An 18,717-nucleotide genomic window follows, 5' to 3' on the forward strand; every position below is an offset into this window, starting at 1 on the left:
TCAACACAAGGTCAGCCTCCTCACATCACTTGAGTACCTTTACCAAATTGTCGAGACATTTATCAAAGTTATCTCTAGAAATGGAGAAGTCATCCATGAATATCTCTAGGAAGTCCTCAACCATGTCAGAAAAGATAACTTGTATGTAGTGTTAAAAAGTTACCGGAGGATTACAGAGTCCAAAAGGCATCATCTGGAAAGCATAAGTGCCATAGGGACACGTGAATATAGTCTTCTCCCGGCCTTCTGATGCCCAGTCTTCTGATGTAAATTTGATTATACCAGAATATCCATCTAAGAAGCAATAAAATGCATTGCCATCCAATCGATCCAACATTTGATCGATGAAGGGAAAAGGAAAGTGGTATTTTTAAGAGGCCTTTGTTAACTTGCGATAGTGCATGCATATCCTCCACTCGGTGAGAGTGCGTGTTGGTAACAACTCATTGTCCTTTCTAGTCACTATGATCGTGCCTCTCTTCTTTGGCATACATTGGACATGACTCACACATGAACTATTAGATATGGGGTAAATCACTCCATTATCAAACCATTTGAGGATTTCTTTCACCACTACTTTCCTCATGATTAGGTTTAGTATTCTTTTTGGTTCTATGGATTTTCCATGGCATTCCTCCAGCAGGATCTTGTGTATAAAAATAGTGGGACTTATCCCCTTTAGATCCGCCATAGTCCATCCTAACTCTTTTTTATGCTATGACAAAACACTTAACAAACTACATTCTTGGTTAGGAGTAAGGGTAGAGGAAATAATAATAGGTAAAGTTTCATTACTACCCAAGTAAGCATATTTAAGCTGGTTGTGGAATAAGCCTCTCATAATTTTCCAGCTGAATGGCATTGTCATGGAAAAATTGATCAACTTCTCCTGCTATCAATGAATCCACTTCCAAAATGCTCTGACTTTCTTTAGACTCATCCATGTACTTGAGAGTATAGAAAACATTAACGGTGACACATTGGTCGGCCACTCTCATGGCGAGCTCGCCCTTCTCACAGTCGATAAGAATATGCTCTGTAGCTAGGAAGGGTCTCCCCAAGATTATGGGTGCCATGGCATCAACCTCACAATCAACTATAAAGAAGTCTACTGGAAACTCAAAATTTTCCACCCTTAGAATGACATCCTTGACTCACCCGTCAGGACAAACATGAGAGCGATCGACTAGTTGCAAGATAACGGAGGTGGGTCTTGCATTTACTATTCCAAGCTTCAAGAAGATTGACATAGGCATTAAGTTCACGCTTGAGCCAAGGTCACATAGTGCATTCCCAACATAATTTTCTCCTATCGAACATAGAATGATAAAGCTGACTGGATCTTTTTGCTTTGGTAGAAGCTTGTTCAAGGCAGAGTAGTATGCCTTTGACGTGGAAATGGTCTCTTACTTCTCAGCTTTTCGTTTCTTGGTAACAATCTCTTTGAGAAATTTAGCATATGTCGACATTTTTTCTATAGCTTCTAGAAAAGGAACATTGATGTGGAGTTGGTCCATAATGTCGACAAACTTCTTGAATTGAATGTCATCATTATGTTTATTTAGTCTTTGTAGGAACATTGGTGGGGTCTGACTTCTTCTAATGAAGAGATGTGAACAAAATTTTCCGTGGCATTTTTGTTTGCTCCCTTAGTAGTTTCACTGGATGAACCTTCATCCTTATCCTCCTCCACTTGTGTTTCTTCTAACACTTAATGCTCAGCTGGTACAGTTACAGGAAGTAAATCATAATTATTTCTTCCCCCCAAACTTATCTTGTACATTGATTTGGGTGCTACTTCGTAGAGTGAATGCACTATAATCCTCCTTCCCATGAGTTTTAGTGACTTATGTGTCATTCGACAGATGACCTGGTTGACATTCTTCTAATGCTGCGGTAATTTGACCAACTTGACCCTCCAAAGCCCTCAAAGATGAGCTATGGATTTGAAGCAAATCTCCTTGACCGTGTAATAAGGCTCTTTGGTTTTTGACGGAGGTAGCATGGTCTTTATGGTAGCTATAAAATCTTGGATTGTGGCCTCCAAAGAACTTGTGTTAGATGAAGATTGTACTCCCTTGTTAGAATATGCCATGGTATATTCGTTTTAAAACCTTGAGAGTCATTGAAATTCTGTGGCCTAATGGGTTAATTAGTATTGTTGGTTCCTTGATTTCTCCGTGAGAAGTTTTGATTTTGATGCCATCCAAGATTATAGGTGTTAGAATAGGTGTTGTTGTTGCCTTGATTATAGTTTCCTACATAGTTGATGGATTCCTTATTGGTCGGACACTCGCTCTAATGATGATTGCCTTAGCATAATAAACATGCTGAGTTGGCTGGCTTTATTTCTTTCACATCACTTGGTCATTGCAAATTCTTCAAGATACCGGTGATGATAGCAAGTTACGACATCCTTAGTATCCAACTTGAATGCCCCATGCGCTTTTTGCCTAGTTCCAAGCCTTGTATATGTGAATTGATCATCATTGTTTGCAATCCTATCCAGAATGTCAAATGCCTCTGCAGGTGATTTATCGAGCAATGTCCCATTTGCCGAAGTATCTAGCATCATCCTTGTGGGAGCATTTACTCCATTATAGAAACTTACCACTTGAGTTCAATCTCAAAAACCATGATTAGAGCATTTACGAAGCAATCCTTTATATCAACCCCAACATTTATACTTTGATTCGTCATCAGCTTGATGAAAAAAAACAATGTCGTTCCTCAGTTAGGTGTTCATGTTCGACAGATTATACCGTAGCAAAAAACTTTTGCACATATCAGTTCAGGACTCCATTGAGCCAGCTAGAACACCACTCAACCATGTCGTTGCTTGTCACACAGAGAATATGGAAATGACTTTAATTTCAGTTTATCCTTGTGCACTCCTTGTTATCTGAAAGAATCACACACCTCTAAGAAGTTACGGATATGCTACCTGGCATCTTCATGAGGCATGCCCCCACACTACTCTATGGAATTAAACATATTAAATATGACTAGTTTAAGCTCAAAATGGGTTGCCTGAATCTCGGGTGCCATAATTCTTGGCTGCATTCCCAACATTCAAAATTGCATTGACATTCTAATCTTCCTCTTGACCAATACCTTAATTTAAGTGATCTCGAATATCACGAGGCATGGCTGCATTCCCAACATTCAAAATTTCCTCAGTATTCTAATCTTCCTCTTAACCAATATCTTGATTGCTTGAGCACGTTGGGCATGTTTCTTTGCCTAAAACCAATACCTTAATTTAAGTGATCTCGAATATCACGAGGCATGGCTGCATTCCCAACATTCAAAATTTCCTCAGTATTCTAATCTTCCTCTTAACCAATATCTTGATTGCTTGAGCACGTTGGGCATGTCTTCTTTGCCTAAAATGCCTCTCAATCTCAAGTTCAATTGGTTTGTCAAAGTGTCTTCTGATCATACACCAAGAAAAACTTGAAATACAATTAAAAATAACAAGTAAAACTATATAAAAACGAAGAAGTAAAATAAAAATGCTATGACAAAACTAATTAACTTCCAGTTGCCAATCCCCGGTAACGATTCCAAAACATTATCCACATTTTGTGAGTACTAAATATGGACGCGAAATATGTGCAAGTATATACAATTGAACAAGTAATAAAGTGACGAGTGAGTATCAGATCCATAGGGATTGAAGTAAATTTATAAGTTCAATCAAAGCAAATAACTACTTTATCTAAGTATAGTTAGTGCGATGGTATGTACCAATGAGAATGTTGAGGAAATATGAAATGTGTGTTGTGGAGATGGAATGATAGTGTGATGTGGGAGAAAATAGGGATGTTGTGGCAAAATGGATGGAAATATCTTGGCAAAATAAATTGAGTGTAGTGAAATCAAATGAAAATGTAAAGGAAAAACAAAATGTAAACACTGGATTTGAATAAAATGACTTGATAATCCTTAGACAACAGGCTACTATGGAAATGAATGATAGGAGTCACTTAGGAAACTTAAGTCTATATTCTCAGGATGGTCTTATTTCTATGTTTTACTTGTCCGACAGAGTTTACTAATGGTGCCCTACACTATCTCTAGTCAAGGGACTCGACAGGTTTAGAGTGCCTTGGCAATACCTCTCGGCGTTAGCAGGTGCAGGTATCCCATTGGTTCAGAACAACAGAATATGTCACGACAATACCACTCATCGTCAGCACCAACATCTAACCTCTCGACCAATCACTACTCCTTTAGTTGATTGAAATCCTAGCCTTATGTCTAAGGGTGGATTAGGTCTAGTTAATATCTAATACCCATTACTTGTGTTGATCCTCCTTAGTTTCTCTTGAACACTAAAAATGAGCTACTTAATTTCTCTCAAACATTAAGTATTTTTCCTAAGGAATGACTACTCTCATAGCTCCTACAACCTTAATACATTAAGAACCATTAGCAAAAAAAAGAACATAAAGAAAAACAACCATCCATTAAATAAAAAGCATAAACATCCATAGTGGACTCCCACCAAATAAAGCTAGCTCATGATGGGGTTCGAATATTCGAAGTAACAAGGCATGAAAATAATTCTTTTCATACAACTTAAATATGATAAATGATAAAAACAACAAATAGATGGAGGAAAAGCCTTCGACGTGCACTGCCGGAGCTCCCCTTGGCCACCACGAACCACCTTAGCTTGCTATGTCCTCTCGAATGGCTAGCTCACCACACCCTCTAGCTTGTCAATGGAGGAATTCCACGTCAAAAGAGAATGAAGAAAAAATAACCTTTTTCTTTCTGCTTCATCTTCAATAATTTCTCAAGAATTTTAGCTCAAAATGATGTAAAATCCAATCTTCTTAATATGGTGGCTTCATCTCCTATTTATAGTGGGGAATAAACCTAGGGATTTATGTCAAAATTCCCACGATACCCCAAGTTTGTTCCCTTCACGTGAGGGGTGGTGTAGAGGTGACAGTGGTCACCTCCTGGGTGGTTGGCAACTAGGCGTACTTGTAAACAAGATCAGCTGACCAAGGTGGCAGATGCTCCATCCTAGGTGTCTGGCAGCTGAAGGCATGTGAAGATAAGGACAACTGGCTAAAAATATCTTTTTTTGTCTTTTTCACTTCCGAAATGTCATCTGAGTTGGCATTGCATTCTTCTCAGCATTCCCAATTTGTCACAACAATTCTCCTCACTCATTATTGCTCCCAAATCTTGTACATCATCAAACAAAGCACCTTCCCCATAATGCAACACTGTTTTCAAAATAAATTGCCACAACAAAATATATTTCCACCATATGCAACTACATGCTCGTAAATGCATCTATATGATCCATTATGAGCTCTTAGACAGTCGATAACTTAAGTGAAAAGGCCCTAAATTTGACATTTTTACGGAGTTATCACCCGAGCAAAAGAGAGATTTATGGGTAGGAGTATCGGTAATGAAAGGACAATACCGATAACATTTTCCAATGCTAGAACACATTGGACATGGCTCATCCATGAGCTATTTGAGATAGGGTAAATCATTCCAGCATCAAGCCATTTTAGAATTTCTTTCATTACCACCTTCTTCATAACAGAGTTGAGTCTTCTTTGTGGTTCTATTGAATTGACGTGGTAATCTTTGAGCAGAATCATATGCATGCAAATCGTAGAACTAATTCCTTTCAAGTCGGCCATAGTCCAACCAATTGTTTTCTTATGCTGCATCAAAACACTTAACAAACGTTGCTATTGGTTAGTAGTAAGGTTAGTGGAAATAATCACCAGTAAAGTTTTATCGCTACCCAAGTAAACATATTTAAGATGCCCTGGCAAAGTCTTAAGCTCTAAAGTAGGTGCATGCAATAATGAAGGCTTAGGAGGATTAAATTCATCAAAATTTAGAGGTTCAAAATTCATACCTGATCTAACTTGTAATAAGCTAGATTGCTCCTCCAAAATTGGGAAGTTATCGTACTCCACTAAGCTTTCATCATCCACCCAATATTCTTTCTCTGCTAGCTGAATGAAATTGTTCTGGAAAAGCTCTTTTTCAATTATTGAGTTCAATTCAGAAATGCCTTGGCATTCTTCAGTGCCATCGGCATATTTGAGAGTTCGAAACACATTGACACACACATTGATCAGCCACTCTCATGGTGAGTTCACCTTTTTCACAGTCTATCAAAATACGACCAATGGCTAGGAAAGGTCTTCCCAAAATAATAGGTGCCTTGGCATCAACTTCACAGTCCAAAATTAATAAGTTGACTGGAAACACAAACTTATCCACCCTTAAAATGACATCTTCGACTCTTCCTTTAGGTTTCACATGGGATCTGTCGGCAAGTTGTAAAATAACTGATGTGGGTCTTGCATCTCCTTTGCCAACCTTCAAAAATATAGATTTCAATATTATTTGACACTCGAGCCAAGATCACATAGTGCCTTTCCAACGAAATTAACTCCAATAGAACAAGGAATAATGAAGCTACCCAGATCATTTCGCTTTGACGGCAATTTACTCAATGAAGAACAAAATTTTGTTACCGTGGCAACAGTCTAATAAGTCTCTACTTTCCTCTTCTTGGTAAAGATTTCCTTGAGAAATTTGGCATACTTTGACATCCGTTCAATCCAAGAGAGGTATGTTGATATGGAGTTGATCAAGAATGTCCACGAACTTCTTGAATTGAACTACAACATTATGCTTCTTCAATCTTTTCGGGAAGGGTGGTGGGGGTCTAGCTTCCTTAACTGCAGGAATAGAATTTGCTTTTACCTTGGCATCAGAATCTGGTGCCTTAGTAAAACCATTAGTAGAACCCTCCTCCTTGTCCTTCTCAGAGAAAATATCATCATGTAATTCAGCTTCACCATTGTCAGTAATGGGAGTAGAGTCATCATGTTGTGCTCTACTAGCCTTGACTTGTTGATTGATTTGTGTTCCACTCTTAAGAATTAACACATTGCAATGCTCCTTTCCAAGCACTTTAGTGACTTCAGTATCACTTGGAAAACGTCCTTGGTGGCGCTCGTGCAATGCCGTAGCAATATGACCAACTTGACCTTTCAAAGCTCTCAAAGACGAGCTATGGCTTTGAAGTAAGGCGCCTTGACTATGAAGTAAAGCTCCTTGATTCTTAATTGAAGTAGAATGATCTTGCATCATTGTCTTCATAGTAGATATAAACTCTTGAATTGTAGCTTCTAATGAACTAATGCTCGCTGAAGATGAAGCTCCTTTGTTGGCATTATGCCATGGCATAGCATTTTGGTAACCTTGGGGCTCATTGTGATTCTGCTGCCGAGTGGGTTGACTAGCCTGCATTATAAGTGTTAGAGTAAGGATTGTTGTTGCCTCGATTGAAATTACCTACAAAGTTGATAGACTCATGATTGGTCGGGCATTCGCTCTCATGATGATTGCCTTGGCATAACAAGCATGCCAAGCTAGTTGCTTTCACTTCCTTCACCTCAGTGGAACGTTGTAAAATTTTCAGCATGTTAGTGATAGCTAAGAGTTGAGCAGACACCAAATCCTTGGTATCTAACTCAAATGCTCCAGGTGTTTTCCTCTTACTCCCAAGCCTTGAGGAAGGAAATTGATAATCATTATTAGCAATTATGACCAAGATAGCAAACACCTCAGTAGGTGATTTATCCAGCAATGTCCCATTTGCCGAGGCATCCAACATCATCCTCGTGGGTGCATTGACTCCATTATAGAACATAACTACTTGAGTCCAATCGTGAAAACCATGATTTGAACACTTTCGAAGCAAATTCTTGTAACAGTCCCAACACTCATACATGGATTCGTAGTCGCCCTGGCAAAAATATGCTATATCATTCCTTAGCTGAGTATTCATGTTCGGTGGGTTGTACCGCAATAAGAAACTCTTGCAAAGATCAGCCCATGATTCTATCGAGCCGGATGGTACACCACTCAACCAAGTCCTCACTCGGTCATGCAATGAATACGAAAACAACTTTAATTTCAGAACATCCTCATGCACTCCTTCTTGGCGGAAAGAATCACAAACTTCTAGAAAATTTTGAATATGATGCTTGGCATCTTCAGTTGGCATACCCCCAAACTGCCCAATGGAATTCAACATGTTGAACATGACTGGTTTAAGCTCGAAAAATACAGATTGAATTTCAGGTGCCACAATCCCAAGATTCAAGTCATCTAGTATCAGATTTAAATGATCACGAATAACGCGCGGCATACCAGCAGGTTCAACATTTTCTAATGTCGCGGCATTCAGAATTTTGTCATCTTGACCAATGCCTTGGTTTCCAATCTGATACATATTTCCTCAAGCACGTTGAACACGTCTCCTTTATCTAAAGAGTCTTTCAATCTCAGGTTCTATCGGTTCCAATGGCTCTTCAGAATGACTTCTAGGCATACACTAAATAAACCTAAAAAATAATAAAACAAAAATATAAAGTAAACTATAAACAAATAAAAATGCTAAAATAAAATGCTCTGGCAAAACTAATTAACTTCAGGCTACCAATCCCCGACAACGGTGCCAAAAACTTGTTGCGGGTTGTGAGTACTACAAAATTATACGCAAATAATGTGCAAGTATACACAATCGCTCAAGTAATAAAGTGATTACTAAGTATCGTATCCACAAGGATTGGTTAAAATTATAAAAGTCTAACCAAAGCAAAGCACTACTCTATATATGTATTGTTAGTATTGATATATACAATGTCACAGCAATGGAAAGTAAATGTTGATGGATATAGATTGAAAGTATGATGGTGTATCAAATGGAAATGTAGTGGCAAGAACATATGTTTAATATTGAAAATGATGAAATGTCAAGGCAGATTTAATGGTAGGGATTGATTTAAGGATTCTAAACTTATCTCTCAAGTAGATTTAATCTATCTAAACTTCACTTACTCGACAGGGTTTACTGAAAATGCTCCCACAATCTTTAGTCAAAGGAACCTTAACATAATAGAATGCCACAACATTTGCTCTCACTCTCAGCTATGACAGTCTACACTATTGACACTATTGATAAAACTACCCTTTTTAGTCGTTGAAATCATGTCTTAGTCTCTCTCGAGTACTAAGGGATTAGGATATAGTATTTCTAGGCCGGTTCAAAGCTTATGAAAATTCTATAGCCCATTGCTTATAAGGATCTTGTCTTGTGTTTCTCTTGAATACTACGAGTATTTTTAGCTAGGTTTCTCTCGAACACCTAACCTTCATCTAAGAAATGGACACTCTCATGCCTCTTACAAGCATAGAAGATGAAGCATACATAAGCAAAGCAAGCAAATAACAAAGATAAACATAAATCCACCATTAAAATAAAGTTTAAACATCCATCAAAATAACCCCACCAAATAAGGTTAAGTCATGGTGGGGTTCGAATCATCCATAGAACAAGCCATGAAAATATTTGTTCCAAACAACCCAATAATAAATGAAAAAATATAAGCAATGGGAAGTGAGAAGAAGCCTTCAACGCGCGCCGCCAAAGGTCTCCTCAACCACCACGAACCGCCTTAGCTCGCTAGCTCCTCTCAGACGCCTAGCTTGCCACTCCTTGGAGCTTATCAATGGAGGAACACCACTCAAGGAAGAAGAAAGGGAAACGGTGAAAAAGAAAATAAAATATTGCTGAAAATCCTCTTCTCTTTACGTTCTATTTCTCTTCCTTGTGAGGTGTAATATATAATAAAAATATCTAGGGATAATGATGAGATTGTTGGGTGCAAAATACCCCTCATACCCCTAGAATCACACATTGTGCGTGAACCTTATCCTCCATGTGGAAGTGGTCCCCCAGCGGTTACATCCATCATTTCACGTGTAGAGCTAACTATCCTCGTACATAAATATCAGCAACGTGTGATGCCACGTCATTCATTCCCAAAGAGTGCACACCACAAACAACTACACCTTTCTCTCATACATCACCTTTAATAGATAAAACAACAATACCACCACAAATGCAACTATATGAAACTACATGATCCTAAAATGACTAAAATGAGCTTTTAAACAAACAATAACTTAAGTGAAAAAGGCCTTAAAAGTAGCCTTTTTTAGGAAGTTACCAGTTTGTTCGATAACTTAAGTACAAATTAAATTTGAACTCACCTAATGTCCTTAGCTTGCAACCTTCCTTAGAATTTCCCATTTCATCCTTAAGCTTCTCCTTAGCTTTAATAATATTTGATCTTGATTTCAAGCACTCAATCTAAATGAACATCATTACCAAACATATACAAATTCAAATCAAATGTTAGAATCTTACTAACATAGACATACTTTGGAAAATAAATTCCTAACAAATTTTTCGATGCTTACTCGATAAAGTTTCTATGTCACAACATAAATGTTAACCTTAATACTTCTAATTGACCACTCAAGTTCTTTTTTTAATCCAAACTTCACATAACATTTTCAATTAAGCTCTCAACCTTTCCATATTTGTGATTTAAACTTTAACTTTTACAAGCTTTCCAAAATAATCCAATTTCACATCCTAACTTCAATTTCAACACTCAAACATTAATTTCCAGCATAGTACATCAAATATTGAACAATTACACAACAATCTATAAGTTTTCCAAAATTGTTGATTAGATCCCCCAACTTTCATAAAATTACAAAATGGTCCCCAAATTTTTATAAGGCTTGTAAAATACTTTCTACATCATTTCCAATCCTTACATAATTTTCCAATTTTCTCATCCATTTAAGCCAAGGCCGAATACTTCAAAGTTCCAAGAATAGGGTTTTCAAGATTTTGCTCAGTTTTGATTCGATTCAAGCATGAAATCAAATTTAATTCAACATTATACAATCTCTACAATCAAATCCCTAACTTAATTTCATCAAAACACATTTATCCCCTAAATCTAGGGTTTGGCCGAAACTTTATATGTTCATATGATCGTTTATAGGTGATTTTAATCATCAATCATGCTTGGAAATGATTCTACAACCTCAATAACATTAAAAATCTTTCATCAATTCCATACACCCTAATGTGAACATAAACCCTAGAATTTGGGATATTTGAACAAAAACCAAATTAGCAAACAATAATGGTACCAAATGATAGTGTTTTTCGAAAGGAACAATTTTCTATTTCACAGCATGATCCAAAATCCAAAGGAAATTGGTCAAAAAAAATTCTTATCTTGTTCATGGGGAGCACGAAATATTGGCTGAAATGGTTAAGTTTTCACGAAATTTCTAATGAATTTCATGTTAATTTGTCCTTAATTTAAGCTTAAATGAATTAAAAATTCATTTAATGTGAAATGTCCATTTTACCATTAATGAAACTTGATATTTACCATAATACCAAGCCACATAACCCTTATTTCTTCCAAAGTCAAAGATGGACAAAATATTTTACCCTTTTCCAATTTTACCAAGCAACTTTCCAAAAATTGCAACATTGTCATTTAAATCCAAATGTCCAAATTGAACATGGAAAAAATTCTCAAATTCAATGCTCCATATTATTTTTCATCATTTTAAAATATGGAAATAATATTTCTAAGCTTAACTTATTATCCTTCAAATTTTCCTGAAATTTCTATTCGATATGATTTACTAGATTTTTACCAGACTTTAACACTTTCCAATTTTAACACAATTTCTAGATCAAGAATTTGATTTTCATAAAACCCAACTTTCAATATTAAGCTATCCATTTATGGAATAATTTTTTTGAGAAAATTACCACTTAGGTCCTTAAACCTTTCCCAATTTTCTACTTTGGCCATCAAACTTTCAAAATTTACATTTTGGTCACTAACCAAAATTTTGGGGTATTTCAACCAAGGGACATACACCCTTTGAATTAGTGTATAGATTCAATCATTAACTTTGTTGGGTCTACTACCATTACCCGCTCAACAATTAATGAACAAGGATAGGCACAATAAGGCTGAGTATGTTAAAAAGCTTCATTAACAAGTGCGGGAGAATATTGAGAAGAAAAAAAAACAATATGAGCAGCAAGAGAACAAGGCTTATAAGTGAGTTACCTTTGATCTGGGAGATTGAGTATGGATGCACATGAGAAAAGAAAGGTTTCCAATCCAACATGACAATTTGGGGACAAATCGCTTCAAAGAGGGAGAGACTGACATGACCACCAATAGCAAGGACCTGGAGGAGTTTCCTAGTGGCCCCATTACACGTGCAAGATTCAAGAATTTTTAAACAGCCATGAAAAGCTTGTTTTCATCTAGCTTGGGGCGTGAGGATGAAATGCCAATAATAAGGGATGAACACTTTATTTTACTTGTGCATGAGTTTGCATGAGTACTTAATAATGCATAAATCTTATTGCATTTAATAAGTGTGTTGATTGTTAAAGCATGCATCTCATTTAAGATTATAGTTCATTTAGAGAAGTAGTTCATTTAGTAAGCTACTTCATTCATGCATCTTAGTTCATTCAATAAAGTTAGTTAATAAATTAAACTAGTTAATTAATCCAACCAACTCTTTAATTGTTTTCATGCATATTTCATTTAAAGTTTGAATAAAGTCTATGTTTATGTCTAGGTACATTAGACATGTGGATTGATTCAAGCCAAGAGAGAGACCTTTCAACTTCAGCATGGAGACAAGTTATTGAAGGTCATATTTATGCATGTAATCTCAAGGTAATTCAAGGTTGAATTCTTATCTAAATCCAAGGGTTGTTCATCTTCTTAGAGTAACAATGAATTCAAGCTTCATAATTCACCTATTCAAGGCTGAAATTATCAACCATTGAAGGTCATTCACGTTCAAGCAAGGGGACATGCAATAACCAACATTCATCTTTGCATTCAAAGCCTTTATTTATCATCTTTTGAAGGCTGATCATATTCTACAAGGTTACAAGCAATGAAAGATGATATTATGTCATTTAATCACTAAAATAAGTGATAAAATCAGCAAGGAATTTGAAGAGACAAGCTAATTTGGACATGTAGAATGTCTACATTCATCCTATGTCATCATTTATCAGTTTTTCTTTCATTTGCAAGCAAAGCAAGGCAACCCAAGAGTCCTTCATCCCTTTGGACAGAAATGAGGTTAAATTCATCTTTAAAATGTCTAGATTCATCACCAAATAGTCTAGAATATTTAGCTAATCTTGTAGATAAGAAAGGACAAGTCATTTAAGCTCATTCAAGTCCTTTAAGATGAACATTCATTATTATTTTTTTGTAACCTTTCATATGGTGCCTATCAACACTATAAATAGGCACGTCCATTGCATTGTAAACAGAACTTTTATGTATATAGAAACCTTTGAGAGTTTTTCTTTCATTCTTGTTCTTTGTAGAAATTTATCGACTTCAAGACTTGTCTTGTAGTCTTCATATATTCCACTTGTTTATAACATTGGTTCCTAGCTCCCTTATAGCTAGTGGGTCTCGTTTCCATCCCCCACCACTTGTACCTTTTCCACTTTGTTATATTGATGATTCTTAACTCATTTATAGTTAGAGGGTCACAATCCATCCTTTGAATTCCATCGTTGGCCACGCTAAATACATCCATCCATCACCAATTTCATTACATCCATTCAACCTCTACAACCATCACATTTACATCATCTATTTACCACTTCAACATATCCTTTACCCTTTCATTTTTATTATCTATATATTTATTTTCTACTCATTATATTGATTGTGCAGTTTCAAAAGTCATTCACAAGCACTTCGAAGTTTCTTACTAGAATCACAATCGGACAAACATATATATGACTCGGGTCACATAATCGGGACCATATCACCTGATTTTTAATATGCCTTACTAAGTGAATACTTAACGTGTGATTGTTTCACGTGTAGGTAAGAAAGTGTGATCGAAGTGAGGAGCGCATCTGATATCATCTGTCAAGGGTTGCCTCATTAGTAACAGCATGACATCTCTCGATGTTATTTTGATATTACTAGTTGTCATGTACTTAGTTATGTTATGATACTCTGGTAGGAACAACTGAAAAATGATTTGTAATATTATATTTATAAATGAATTTAAACTTCTATGTGATGGACATAAACGCTATTTTATATATTAGTATTTAAAGGACGTTATATATATTTTATTAATAAATCGAGTTATTTAAAGAAATAAAATTTATTGTTTTTTGAATACATAAATTGTTTTAAAAGCATGTGACACTATCTGTCTATATATATATATACATTACACACACTAATATATACTATATATATTTCTTCAAAAACTATATATATATATATATAATTTTAAAATATAATATATACTATATATATGTTTTTAAAAATTATATACATATGTTTGAAAATATATAATATACTTCAATATTATATTATATATAAAGTAATGAAATAATTAAATTTTGAAATAAAATCCCAGACAAAAATAGGCGTGTATAAAACTGAAAGTGTATATATAGAAACTCATTTTTGTTCAAGTTTTAAAGAGATCATTTCATTTTAAATTTCGAACTTTAATTTTATTTTAACCATTTTCTTTTATTGTTATAATTAAGGTTAATACTAATAGACATTTAGTAAATGAAGTTTTAGGCAAAAAGGTACTCAAGGCCCTTGAACTTTAAGAAAAGACCAATATGGTCCTCATCCTTTTTTGCAATCAATGTGACCCTCCAACTCTAAAAAAAACTCAATGTGACCCTTTGACCAACGTTTTCCGTCGTTAACCAACAAAACCATTACTTTTGGCTGACGTGGCATGTCAATTTGCCCTTTGCCCAATTCACCCGTTTAATACTGTTAAAAATTGGGTAAATTACATTATTTATCATTTAACTATATTTTCTCTTCTATTTTGATCACTAAACTTTAAAAATTTTCAATTTAATCATTCAACTTTTGAATTACTCATATTTTAATCACCATAACTTATTTTATTATTATTTATGTATGATATGACATTTATTATTATTTTATTATTAATATATGATTAAAATAATATTAATTAAATTAATTAAATAAAAAATTTGAATCAAATGGGGTTTGAACTTTTGATAGAAAGTTCATCTTGTTGTTCATCATTCTTCTTTTTGAACTCTGCAAAAATCAATAAATCCCACCAACCCATCAATGGGTTTCCATTGTTCATTTACCCTAAAAAAAAGTGGGTATTCAGACATTTCCACAGAAGCTACACTAACCAGCAAGGGAAGCCTCTTCGATTGTTTGTCTCTTCGATTCCTTGCACATATCATTTGCCTTGATTCATCAACTCATAATAAATTTTATTTTATTTTATTTTTTGAAAAATCGTAAACACTTGATGAGGATTAACCAAAGAATTTCTTAACAACAATTCCCATACGAACTAAATTCAGCTAGGCAGGCAAAAAATAACAGAGCTGCAAAAGCCTTGGCAAGTATAAATTGTCCAAAAAGACGATAGTTTTGAAGGGGGATGTAAAGGGTATTCTTGCAGATTGTTCAAACTCAAAGCGCAGTTTAATCAAAAGCCAGTTAGGATTTAAAATGCAGATCCACTTTGTCTTCCCAAGCATCACATCTTTAGCCTTCGTTGATTTTCGAGGCAAGGTAATGGCTACCACCTGCATCGAGATGGTTCGCAACCATTACTTTCTTATGCGCTTCCTTAACCTTGTCCGGTGTCGCATTCTCCCGAACACCAAGGGTCAATGCAACAACACTTAATAATAAAACCCTAAATAAATCAGCAAAGCAAGCATTTGTGGATTTAGTTTTGATCGACTTATGTGACGTTGATGACCTTGGACGATGGGGAGAAATGGGAGATGGGCAGCGGTGGCGTGAAGAAACGAAAGAAGAAGGAAAAAGAGATGGGGGCACCGCACGGGTAATACAGAGAGAGGTAATGTTTTGTGTTTAAATAAAATGGGTTAACTATAGTCTTAGTCCCTGAAGTCACTAGGGTTTTCGAAAGTGAAAACTTTTAGAGTTTAGTGACCAAAATAGAATAGGAGAAAATAATTGAGTGATGAATGTTGTAATTTACCCAATTAATAACAGCAGGAACTAACGGAACGTTGGTCAGTGACGGAGAACATTGATCAAAGAGCCACATTGGTTTCTTTCTTCGAGTTGGAGGGTCACACTGATCGAAAAAATGGATGAGGACTATATTGGTTTTTTTTAAAGTTTGGGGGTCTTAGGTGCCTTTTTGCCTTAGTTTTATTAGTTGATTAATCATTAGACCAAGTTATATTATTATATATTTAAAACAAATTAGGTTAAACTATGGTTGAAATTAATTACATGTTTGGATGAATTTTAATATGAAGTCTGATGATTCAATAGTTTTGGGATCAATTTAGAAAGATGATCATGGTTTAGGAATGAAATTAGAATGTTTAAAAGTTTAAGGACCAATTTAGAATGAGGGTCGGCGTTTAGGGATGAAATTGAAATATTCGAAAGTATAAGGACCAATTTAAAATAAGGTTTATAGTTTGGGATCAACGGTTGTGGTTGCAGAAGGTAGAATTCCGAACACTGGTTTCCTCCACGTGGAATCACTCAAGTCGAGAGCTGGATTCTAACCCTTTTAGAGAGGAGTCGGCTCCGAAGCGAAGCTCTGTCTCAAGTAGAATCCGTTTCCAACATGTAAGCTGTCTCTATTCTTCTGTCAAATTTAAGCACTGATCTTTCCTTTTGTTTCTTGTGTTTTTTAAATAATCTAGCGGAAGTTATTTTGTCTGTGGATAACGTGATTTCGACCTTGTGGATTGAATCAAAATCAATTTTATGAGCCCAAAAATCAAGTGATTATTTAGTAAATCTCAGGAGATGATATTCGAATGTTTTCGAATTCAATCCGCGTTTACCCATCGTTAGGAGTTTAAACTTGTGATGAGCAATTGGGGATTAGATTTGATGGATTTGTCTATTTATGATCAAAATAACTGCTGATGGTTGTTTATTAAGTTTGATTATAGTTGTTGCCGATTTAACGATTACAATTTTATTTTCATTTGTGTTTATGTTACTTTATTGTTAGAAGTAGCGTTTGATTTAATTCATTTGGGTTTTTTTTTTTATTTAATGATATCGCTTATTTTTTTTCTCACTAATTCATGTTTATCAGCTTGCGGTGTAATTTGTAGGTTCTTCCTGCTCTAATTGAAGCTTGAATTGGGGACTATTGTTTAGAGCTTAGGTTATCTGCTTTACAAGTCATGTCTGTACAAAATGAAGATGATACTCAGGTAACCCTGTTCACTCAGCTGACTCTTTTCCTCTTTGAAATGAAAAACTGAAGAACAATACTTAAGTTGTCGGTAACTAAGATTTTATCTACATGAGATGAGCAAGATTAAGAGTCTGTATATGTTTTTCACCTGAGTTCATTTAGAAGATTGAGGGATGTTTTACTGATGATTCAATTGTAACAAATTATCTTGTTTGGATGGATTGTCTTTGCAGCTTTCATCTCACTTTTATGGGGGTCTCTTGGATTCCATAATTGTTGATGTTGCATCCGAGTGTCATCGGACAGCAAAGTTGGGCCTTGATCATAATTTGGAGGAAGAGGAAGAAGAAATGAGGTTATCGGCACAAGCCCGAGCAAGGGTAGCTGATCCTAGTAACAGTGGTGAAACAAATAACAAGTATGTGGTGGATATATTTGGACAAACACACCCTTCTGTTGCCAGTGAAATATTTGAATGCATGAACTGTGGGAGATCCATTTCTGCAGGGAGGTTTGCTCCTCACTTGGAGAAATGCATGGGAAAGGTGATTTTGTCTCTAATCATCCTATCATGTACATTTGTATTATTTACATTCAGTATAATTTTCTTTTTGCATCCATGAGGATAGACTATGATTGTGATTGAGTTGCCACTGTTATAATTGATTACGTCGAACAGCATACCTTACAAAGGATAAAATTCCTTGTATTTTCTTGGTGTAGGGTAGAAAGGCTCGTCTCAAGGTTACTAGGAGTACCACATCTGCACAAAACCATTATTCACGAGGCAGCCCTGTTTCCACGCATTCATCATTTTCAAATTCTACGAGCACAAATCGGTTATCAAATGGAACACCTGGTGTTGCAGGTGAGGAGTACTCCAATGGCACTTACGAGGGACCATGAAACAAACTGGAGCAAAGGCTATTAACATGTCAATATACTCGATGTGTAATGAACCTAGTTAAACTGAACTCCAAGTTGTCTCGCCATCTTTTTCAAAATGTGTTGGGTGAACTGAGACATTAGTTTGGTTGGAGGCAACATTTATGAAGGTTTGAATTTGCCGAAGTTTTTGGATGCGTTTGAACTGTATGTTTTGCTCTTTTATTGGTGGTGTTAATTTTGTATAAAAGACAAAAAGGGCGGTAGGGATTGAAGGAAATAGACATGAGAGCATCATTCTCATTTCACTTGATCTATTGGGTTTCAATAGACAGCAGAATATGTATATTTTTCATAATTGGAGGAGTTTTTTGACCCAATACGGCAAACGACTGATATATTTAGCCCAATAGGGCATATAAGTTTTTATTTTAGGGTCTACGGCATTTTCAACAGTACACATCGAACTCGTCATCTCGAGATGATGAATTTTATAAAAAATTACTATTTTTTGATCGATTGGTCAGTTTGAATATTTAATTATTTTTGTTGGAACTCGTCATCTCGAGATGACGAGTTCTATTAAAATAATATTTTTTATTGTAGTGTTTTTATTTTAAATTTTATACCAAAAAA

General features: G+C 35.5%; 1 protein-coding gene across 2 annotated transcripts; it reads left to right on the top strand.

The window, feature by feature from the left end:
- Nucleotides 1-1,702: 1,702 nt before the first annotated feature.
- LOC120143206 (SAGA-associated factor 11-like) lies at nucleotides 1,703-18,394 on the top strand. Of its 2 annotated transcripts, none has more exons than XM_039157596.1 (4): nucleotides 1,703-1,718; nucleotides 17,100-17,212; nucleotides 17,430-17,741; nucleotides 17,920-18,394. In XM_039157596.1, the coding sequence occupies exons 2-4, from the start codon at nucleotides 17,183-17,185 to the stop codon at nucleotides 18,100-18,102; spliced, it is 525 nt and encodes a 174-aa protein (XP_039013527.1). In that variant the 5' UTR covers nucleotides 1,703-1,718; nucleotides 17,100-17,182; the 3' UTR covers nucleotides 18,103-18,394. The 2 variants fall into 2 exon arrangements, with proteins under 2 accessions (XP_039013527.1, XP_039013532.1); XM_039157601.1 differs by lacking the exon at nucleotides 1,703-1,718 and adding an exon at nucleotides 16,537-16,610 and having other exon boundaries at nucleotides 17,111-17,212.
- The last annotated feature ends 323 nt before the right edge of the window (nucleotides 18,395-18,717 follow it).

The sequence above is a fragment of the Hibiscus syriacus genome, unplaced genomic scaffold, assembly GCF_006381635.1.
Source record: "Hibiscus syriacus cultivar Baekdansim isolate YM2019G1 unplaced genomic scaffold, ASM638163v2 tig00002237_pilon, whole genome shotgun sequence".
NCBI lineage: Eukaryota > Viridiplantae > Streptophyta > Magnoliopsida > Malvales > Malvaceae > Hibiscus > Hibiscus syriacus.

What these genes read in the sequence shown, in the direction of transcription:
- LOC120143206 (XM_039157596.1), top strand. Translation starts at nt 17,183, where the DNA reads ATGTCTGTACAAAATGAAGATGATACTCAG. An exon ending in AAAATGAAGATGATACTCAG is followed by an intron (nt 17,213 to 17,429) that starts GTAACCCTGTTC and finishes TTGTCTTTGCAG; the next exon opens with CTTTCATCTCACTTTTATGG. An exon ending in TGGAGAAATGCATGGGAAAG is followed by an intron (nt 17,742 to 17,919) that starts GTGATTTTGTCT and finishes TTCTTGGTGTAG; the next exon opens with GGTAGAAAGGCTCGTCTCAA.